This window comes from Nicotiana sylvestris, chromosome 7 (assembly GCF_000393655.2).
Source record: "Nicotiana sylvestris chromosome 7, ASM39365v2, whole genome shotgun sequence".
Taxonomy (NCBI): Eukaryota; Viridiplantae; Streptophyta; class Magnoliopsida; order Solanales; family Solanaceae; genus Nicotiana; species Nicotiana sylvestris.
Window position 1 is genome coordinate 140,951,177 of NC_091063.1, and position 9,725 is coordinate 140,960,901.

At 37.0% G+C, this 9,725-nt stretch overlaps 1 protein-coding gene across 1 annotated transcript; it reads right to left on the minus strand.

The window, feature by feature from the left end:
- Window positions 1-4,089: 4,089 nt before the first annotated feature.
- Window positions 4,090-5,105, minus strand: LOC138873856 (uncharacterized). The gene is made up of 2 exons (XM_070152340.1): window positions 4,523-5,105; window positions 4,090-4,472 (listed from the first exon to the last, which is right to left on the minus strand). The coding sequence occupies exons 1-2, from the start codon at window positions 5,103-5,105 to the stop codon at window positions 4,090-4,092; spliced, it is 966 nt and encodes a 321-aa protein (XP_070008441.1).
- Window positions 5,106-9,725: the final 4,620 nt, after the last annotated feature.

A 9,725-nucleotide genomic window follows, 5' to 3' on the forward strand; every position in this document is an offset into this window, starting at 1 on the left:
CTAGGATTAATGGTTCAGAGTAGGAAGTGTGTCTCCTATTGGAATGACTCAAATTAGGAAAAGCGTCTCCTACGAGTGAGGTTTAAAGGCTTGGACTAGGAAGTGCGTCTCCTAGGATTGATGTTTCAGATTAGGAAGTGCGTCTCCTAACGGAATAACTCAAATTAGGAAGTGTGTCTCCTACGAGTGAGATTGAAAGACTTGGACTAGGAAGTTTGTCTCCTACTGGAATGACTCAAACTAGGAAGTGCGTCTCCTACGAATGAGATTGAACGCCTTGAAGGGAATGTAACCAGAGGTTGGTGCCCTGTATCACTGAGAAAGAAAGTAACCAGGGGTTGGCGCGCTATATCACTGAGAAAGAATGTAACCAGGGGTTGGTGCCCTATATCACTAAGACGGAATAGAATCAAGGGTTAGCGCCCTGTATCAGTGAGAAGGAATGTAACCAGGGGTTAGCACCCTGTATTACTGAGATAGAATATGACCAGGGATTGGCACCATGTATCGCTGAGAGAATGTAACCAAGGGATGACGCCTTGTATCACTTAGAGAGAAAGTAACCAGGGGATAGGATACCTTGTATGGAAATAGAACCTCACTAAAGATTTTTGTACCCTATATTGGAAAATACAGCTAGGGATTGGTGTACCCTATACTAAACATGCGACTACGGAGTGATGTGCCTTATGTCAAAATAGGCTCAACTAAGGACTGATGTACCTTATGCTAGAAAATGCAGTTGCTGATGATGTGATTATAGGCATATCTAGAAAGAACAAGCAGAGACTTTGAAGAATTTACCTTTGGTGATATTCGTCCTTTGAGAACTTCAATTCTACACAACTTTGTTTCCTGCTTCAAACGAAGAAAGATTTGTGAGTTTAACAATGATGGTCGGTTTGTGGACTTGAATGCCTTGAGCAGTTTGAATATGCGGCCACCTCGTTGTTAGAGAACTAATTTGCCAGTAACGGTACCAAACTGCTAGGAGGCTCTATACCGTGTTTTGGAAATTTTGGCTTTCTAATGTCGCCTCCGACTGTTTCATAACCGGATGTCTAAAGTGTTGTTGAACCTTGTCTATAGAGCAAGTCTTCACTTGGGCAGTTTTTTTCCATTAAAAATCAAACTTGATTATTTTGCACCCGATATCAGTTTGTGTCTGTGGTGCTATCATCTTTGCCCATGAAGAAAATGTTTCTTAGCGACCTTTTCGATTTCTTTGAAACACTTTGTTCGGCTTATCAGAGGAGATCACCGATGCATTCGTGCCTTTGTCAATGCCGCGTATGCCCCACATCCTTTATTTTGCACTTCTAGGAAATAGTGACCAATTTTGTGGCCCTTTATTTATTGGCTTCTAAACAAATAGACCAGCAAACTTTTGGAACATCCGTTGGCATGAACCCTCAGATCTCGTTTAGATTCAACAAACTTATTGCGCATGTTGCTTCCTGGGTATGTCCTCTTTGATGTGCTAGGATAGAACTCGTTTTGTATAATTAGAAAACTGGTAATAGATTTTGAAATCATTTCTCGGTTGTTTTAACAAAGACTGACTTAAAATAAAAAGGTAAATGGACAAAATAGCGCGCTGTAAAAGTGAGAAGGAATAGTATTTAACTGAAAATGCCACTTTACGGGGAGAGAAAGAAAAAGGGGGATCCTTTGAATATGGTAGCCAACTTTAATGATCATGACATGCATTTTGGACTGAGCGGCTGAATCTATCCAACCAATCTACCCTTTCTTCTTGTTGTTCCTTTTTGTCTTTGAAGTTGGCCTCTTTGTGCCAATCATTTTCATCAAATCACAGCTCACCTTCGACCAGTAATGCCCTGAAAGGTTTTCACCAACCGGCCTCTCTCATAAATTTATCTCTACTTACCATCGCCTTACAGTGCCCATGAGGGTTTTCACCAATAAGACTCTCATTTTCCATTCATTATCTCTTCTTTGTTTGCGCCTTTTTGTGCGAGCAACTTGACATTGTTCTATGTTATGTGAAAACTATTGCTTACTGCGTGTTTCCCTTGGCATTCTTAAGACTATTTGGAAGGATTTTGGAGAGGGTTAGAAAGAAAGGGTCACATTAAGGCTCAAAATAGACTCAAGTTGTATATTTACAACTCTTGGAATCGACTCTTCATAAAAACATAAAATAAAATAAAAAATTCTGCCCCAGTTTCAAATACTGGGGAATTTTTATTTTTGATTTGGTTAGACTGAACACTAGTGTGGAGCTACCTACATATCCTTTAAAGGAATTAAGTCAAACGTAGTTCAAACTAACATGAAAGATTCCTTTGTTGTTTTTCTTTTCATTTTTGTTTTTCTTCTTTTCTCTTTTTTTAAACAAATTACCCCAACTCTTATTTTCTAATGGCATGGATCTTCGATTTTTTTGACTCTATACTTGATTCCAAAAAAGGTGGGTCAAAGAAAATAAAACAGGCTCAAAAGGAGTAACGAAGGGTATAAAGTGTTTGGGTAGCAGAAAAAGGGCCTCCCAACCTCAAGAATGCCAAATATTCTCTCTCTTCTCAAATTCGGCATTGATGGACATGACTCTCTTCTTGGTTTTGTCAGTTGTATAGTTTTGTAACAAATGACTTTTGACAATTTGGAGCCACCTTTTCTTGGTCTTTGTCCTGATGTAGAAGGGTGCAATTCAGTACTAGCTAATCATTTTAAATTCCCTGGAATGCACCTTTTTTAGGATTTGGGTCATCTTCCCTGATATGATCAGATTATGTAGGCCATGGCAAAAAGCCTTTCATCGATTATCCCAATCAAAACTTTCAATTATCCTTAAGCTGGTATTCATGATAGGTTTGCGATTAATATCTTTAACCTCTACAGATATGACTATTTTGGTTCCATGTGACAGGCTTATCATCAAAGTTCTTCAACCTCTTATTTATCCTCCAAGTGTCTTTTCTCGATTCAATTCAAGATTGGACAGGCTTTCTAAAATCTAGCCGAAGTCTCCGCATGCATGTCATGTCACTAAAATTGGCGTGAAAGAACTATATAGCAAGAACAATTAAACAAAATGGATTAAAATGACACAAAGCAAAAATTTCATTTCATTGGTTAATGGATAGAGAGGTTTGATGACAGGACAAACAAACAACATCTGGATCACAACCTCGAAGTAATCCAGATGATAGAAATAATGACAAAATAAGTTACCAAGACCCCTTTCCAGCAAGGAGAGGAGTGACTTTCCAATTATCAAGCTCGACATCTTAGCTACCATTTACACATCAGCATCAAACAAGACATTCAATAATTTTGATCGCCTTGCATTCAGTGGACGGGTCCTTGACCTTTCCATCAAACTGTCCCCATATTCTTTAACACTGTAAATCATCCAAGCATTGCGTGATTTGTCATGACGTTTAGGGTGCCATTATCTTGGACCACGATCATCCCTTCTTGAATCATCATTTCTATTTCCCTTTTCAAAGCTCGACAATCCTTAGTGCTATGCCCCTGGACATTGGAATGGTACACACATTGCATAGCGGTGTTACAACCTTTTGTATAAGGACCAGGAACATACCCTCGAAGCGGCTCAATCATGCCACAACGTTTCAACCTTTCAAACAAACTTGTGTAGGATTCTGCGATTGGCGTGAAATTGTCCCTTCGCTTATGTTCCCTTTCATACTCTTCTTTTGGACGAGGGTTGTAGGGTGATTGAGAGTTTTGCTGTCGTAGATGAAGGTATGTTAAAGCTGGGGCCCGCATCTGTTGGTGATTGGATAGTTTGGCATAAGACTGAGCATTGAATATTGCATACTGTGGAGAACCTAAGTATCGTGGATTCGGGGGTTGAGATGCTCCCCTTTGGCCTCTTTTTTCCCGTGATGCCATCATGGACTCCTCATCTTTCTTCTTTTGGTTATCAAGGCTATTCGGCCTATTCTGGATTTCTTTGGTAGCTGCTTTGAGAGCCGCTTGACTTATAATTCGGCCAGTATTGAGGCTATTCTCGACCATTTCTCCTATCTTGATTGCATCAGCAAAAGATCTACCCATTACAGCCATCATATTTTGAAAATAATCAGGATCCTGAGCCTAAAGGAAGACAATGATTAACTCATGGCCATCCATGGGTGGTTTAACTCTAGATGCTTGCTCTCTCCACCTAACGACATACTCCTTGAAGCTTTCATTCGGCCTTTTCTTCATATTGGATAGGGAATTACGATCTGGCGCAATATCAATGTTGTACTGAAATTGTTTGACGAAGGTCTGGGCCATGTCGTCCCAAACATTCCAGTGAGAGATATCTTGGTCAATGAACCATTCAGAGGCTACCCCTACCAGACTCTCCCCAAAGTAAGCCATCGGCAACTCTTCTTTTCCTCCTGCACCCCTCAGCTGGTTGCAGTACCTTTTCAAGTAGGCGATAGGGTCGTCGTGTCCATCATATTTATGAAATTTTGGTGTCTTAAACCCTGGGGGAAATGGATGTGAGGAAATATGCACAGATTACTGAATGACACACTTTTGTGACCACCTAGTCCTTGTATGTTCTTTATGTTCTGCTCAAGACCTTTCATTTTCATGACCATCTCATCTGGCTCTCCTGTCTTTACAACCTTTTCATTTTCTGTAGGTAACTCATACTGTGGGGTCTGATTGTGTGGAGACGAACCCTTAAAATCCATATATGGAGAGTAGTATTGGCCATCATAAGCATGAGAGAGTGGCTCGATGTTTGGCCTCATCACAGGATTTGGTGGGGGGATTGTATGCGCTGGGGTGCCAGACATGACGAGAAGGGTGTTCTTAACCGGTGTGGCAAGAGGTCGCACATTAGAGGTACTAGGGGCGGCAAGGAAACAGTAGTTTGGCCCATACCCCGGAAGTAAAATGTGATCGCTTGTTGGAGGGAGCGGTGGTTGAGTAGTCAGGGGTATGGTGGAAGTTTCCTCTGAGTGACCCTGAGGCAGAGGTTGACCGGAGACCCAAGCCTGGTACATGTGAGATAGTTGTTGCTTCAATCTTCTTACTTCCTCAGACTCTTTCTCGACTGAGTGACCCTGGTGGTCGTCACTGACCAACTCGATTTCGTCATTGTTAGCCATCACTACCTTTCCCGTAGATCTGGTAGTAATGATTTGTTGTCAGTTTCACCACAAACCAACCACCTTAAGTTTACTAGATAAGAGGCAACAAATGTGTTAGGGTTAAGCATTTTATAAATACGAATCACACGTAAATATGCTATGCTCCTAACATTATCACCGTCTCTAACATGCTTTTGGAAGACTTAATGTTTCATTCCCGCTTATAAGGTTTCCGCTTATGTCGCTCTTATTTATTCCTCTTTTTTTTGTGTTTTTTTACGCCTTGCCTTATTTTAGAGCCATTGAAAAATATTTCGATCGAACCTTTTGGGGGTTGCCTACGTATCATGTCGCTGCATGAATCAGATCATTACGTAGTTCAATAAAATTAGGAATAGGTAAATAAACTAACTATATTTGTTTACTCATTTACAAATCAGATCATGAAAGCTCCTAACAAGGAATATATATATATATAAATATATTGTGAGAATTGTTGAAAGAAAGAAATCTAAAGAAGAAAGAATTATTTTTTTGTTTTTTTCGAAAGAAAGACTTCCAAAGAAGAAAGCAAATATTTTTGGGTTTTTGAGTTTTTTTTGCAGTTGAATGAAAAATCTATGGATTCTGAGTTTGGTTTTTAATTTCCGAAAGAAAAACTTTAAAAGAAGAATGAAAATATTTTGCACTTCAATTTATTTTTTTTATTTTTTTGAAATTTCTGGATTTGATGTCTCAAAGATAAAGGAAAAGATTTTTAGATTTTTTTTTTTTGGAAATTGTCGAAAGAAAGACTTTTAAAGAAGTAACTTTTTTTCGATTTTGATTTGGAATCTTCAAAAGAAAGACTTCTAAAAATAAAAGACAATATTTTTTTATTGTTAAATTTGCCTTTGAATTTTCGAAAATATCTTTGGATTCTAAGTTTTCTTTTTAAATTTCAAAAGACAATCTTCTAAAGAACAATGAAAATATTTCTGAATTCAGATTCTTCTTTAGTTGCTTTTTTTTTACAAAAAAAAATTTATGGATTTTATGCATCAAAGATTAAACAATTTTTTTTTTGGATTTTCGAAAATTGGGGGCTGGACCCGATAAAGGTTGCCTATGTATCTCACATTCGGTGAGAATCAAACCCGCGTAGTTCGGTCAAACTAAGTATTTTCTCTTTCAATTTTTATGAAAATTAGTCTTTACACCTCATGCTAGACTACTACAATTTTATTTTTTTTTAACAAAAGTTTATTTGAACTAAACTAGGAGAATGATTCCCTCTTTTTTTTTCTTTTTTTCTTTTTTCTTTTTTAATAATTCTGCTACACTAATTTTCTAAAGCCGGTCAACAATGCAAGTAAGCCTTCCAAATGATGTATCAAGTAGCACATAAGTGAATATGATGGTCTCAAAGAGGATACCTGTCTTATACGGACCCGGCCCCTGTGCCGAGTTTCGCTAAGTCAAATGCATGTGATGCACATAAAGCGAACCTACTAGGGATATCCGGCATGAGGTTTTTTCTTCTAGGTTTAAATCCTGATGGAGAAGGTATCTAGACTGGCTTACTCGAGCGGACAACTCGAGCCGAGAAGGGTCAGTATACCGGTAGCATTGCTTTCCGGCTTAACTGATGGTTCTCCCGCCTAAAACATGTGTGACTAAAATCCTTCACCGGGTGACAAGTACCTCGGCTATCTCAAAGAAAGCGGGCTACGTCAAGTAAATGCCCAGTTTTTTAATTTCAAGAAGACTCAAAGGGGGTGCGTGAGAAGACAATTTATATGTACAGTTCAACAATATCAAAACGGTAAAAAGCAAACAAATAGCACATTATGCCCAAATAAATTACAGTATATATAAAATTAATAAAGCCAAATAATAGTCAACATGTACAAGCTCGAATTCTAGTGGCCCCCAGCAAAGTCGCCAGAGCTGTCACACCCCTTTTCTACCCGCCCAAAAAAATGATAGGATTGTGGGTTAAAGAGTTTTTCCAATTAAAGTGATAATTTTGAAATAGAGATTATTTTATTATTCAAAGTAGCCACTTGGAATTGATTTTTTGGGTGTTCCAAGTCACCTTTTTTGAATCCTTATTCAAAGGAAGATTTGACTCTTTTATTATTGGTCTGCGAAAACAAAGTCCGGGTAGGGAGTTCTGTTGAGCGGGGAGAAGGTGTAAGGCATTCCCCGAGTCCCGTGGTTCTAGCACGGTCGCTTTATTGACTTAAACTTGGCTTGAATTAATTTTGTATAAATTGTACCTTATTGGTTTCCGTGTTTTACCTATTCGCTTTTATTGCTCGCATTTTATTAAAAGATGTGTTGAGTAAAAAATTAAATTATCGTAATCACACTATGCAAGCGAATGTGTGATCGAGACGAAATTTATTAATTTAGTCATAGGAGCACTACGCAAGCGAATCCGCAGTCATGGCAAAGGATTATTAGTACGTTATTACTTTTTAGAAAAATTACTATATTTGAGGAAATTAATTTTTGTAAAAGTATTAAAAGTCAACTATCGCGCTAAGCAAGTGAATCCGAGATTTTAGCAAAGGATTAACTAAAACTAATGGATATGATATGAGATTATTGAATTAATTTATTAAATGTTAAACAACACGCTACCCAAGCGATTCCTGGAAGTTAAAATGCACTTACTAATTGCCTAGCGATTAAAACGGATCATTTCCTGGGAGCAAAGCAAGTCTTTTGTAGTTGAGAAAAATTATTTCCTAAGTACTGAATTTTTGAGAAATTTCTTTAAGTTTTCAAGGTAAGTATATATTACTTTTAAAAGTTTTAATTAATGACTTGCACCAAAGAAACACTCGCTACAAAATGTTCCTAAAATTTAGAACTTTAGCTAGCAAAAAGACGTTGAAATAGAGACCCAAACACGAAATTCACTTTTTTGTATATTTATGAAACAATATTTCGATTAATTTAAAACATCAACCCAAAGAAGAAAAAACTTTTATTTTTTTTTACTAGATGTATGACCGTGGATTCCTAATTCTCGAAATTCGTAACAATAATCTATATACCATCTCATTATAGCTACTTTTACATGAAAAAAAAACCTTTTCAATATGAATAAAGTTGGAGCACTAATTTAGCTCAACAAAAGGCTGAGATTAAAATAAATATATTCTTACAACTATACCATAGATGTCATTTTGTCATATAACCACAAAGAAAAACTAATCGGCACCTAAAATATTTAGTCCTTGCTTAATACCAAAGGAAGAAAAGTAAGTCAACATGTTGTTTTGTCATGAAAATACCTTAAACATTCAGCAATAGAATTTATAACAATAAAACTGAAAACATAGAAACTTAATGCATCTACTAAGATAAGTTCTTTTATAAAACGTTAATTTACAATAAGGATATAGAGGTAGAGAATGAGAATACAAACTAACCTTTAGAGCATAAACTCCTTTTTTTTCACTAATGCAATGAAACAAACAACAAACTACAAGCTTCAGATAGCTCCAAACCAGTAGTCACAATAGTAAATCAGCAGCCCCGGTAACTCAAAACCAAGGAATCCCAGTAGAAAAATAGCAAAACATAATCCCAGAAACTAATGCTTCAAACTAAAAGCAAGTGACTTCTTCCTCTTTTTATTGCTCTTTTCTGAAGAAAAGAGCTGCTGAATTTTTTTATCTTTTTTCCTCTTTTTTCTGATGCCTTTTTTCTTCAAAGTGAAAGAAACACCCTCCCTTTATAGGAGAGGCCAGCCTTGAAAGTGATTCAAAGTAGCACCAAAATCTGTCCAAAATTATGATAAAGGACTATCCCTTTTCACTAAAATTAGACACAATTAAGGGTACTTGTACCTCAAACCTACTCCAAATAGTAAAAGGCAACAAACATGTACCTTACGCTCAAGTATTTAGCTTTTATCAACACATGACTGAAATTCAAGCAAAAGCACTCATACTCAAACCAATTATGAATAGGCAAACCTAGGGCATGACTTCAATTGCAATTGAACTAAGTATCCAAACGACCTAAACTGAATCTAATAAATTAATGAGAACTAACAGTGGGCGATTGAAATAAGATAACATAGCCCAAAATAAACTTAATCGAACATTGGTAAACTATCGAACAACGAGTAAAATCAGCTAACTAAACGACTAACTAAATAAATGATTCAACTAATCTTTTGATTTTTCATGAAACTAGCATAAAACACTTAACTATCGACCGGCTAGGTCGGAAAACTGAAAATTCAAACTAACAAATTCACACAAAATAGTCGACCGGCTAGGTCGAAGAACCAAAAATCATAACTAACTTACAATAACAAACTACTCGATCGGCTAGGTCGAAGAACTCAAATTCACATTTATAAAGTAATATGTAATTGAAAACCGATACTACCCTAGCTCATTTGCACACAGATAAAAATAACAAGAATAGAACTTAAACCTTAAAACTAATACTAATTACAAAAGCAAATAGAAAAATTAGAAAAGATAATTAGGAATTAGGGTTTATACCAATCCAGGGCATTTGACACTGTTCGAGCCACGAGAAGATGTCGGGATCTGAAGAGGCGGTTGTCCTACTTTGGGGCATATGTTTCTTTTTGGAAGACGCTAAACTAATTCCGGCGTCTTGCCA

Excerpts from the sequence above, each read along its gene's own strand:
- LOC138873856 (XM_070152340.1), bottom strand. The coding sequence starts at position 5,105 with ATGGCTAACAATGACGAAATCGAGTTGGTCAGTGACGACCACCAGGGT. Across the intron at positions 4,473-4,522 it reads AGGACTAGGTGGTCACAAAA|GGTTTAAGACACCAAAATTT; the intron begins GTGTGTCATTCA and ends CATTTCCCCCAG.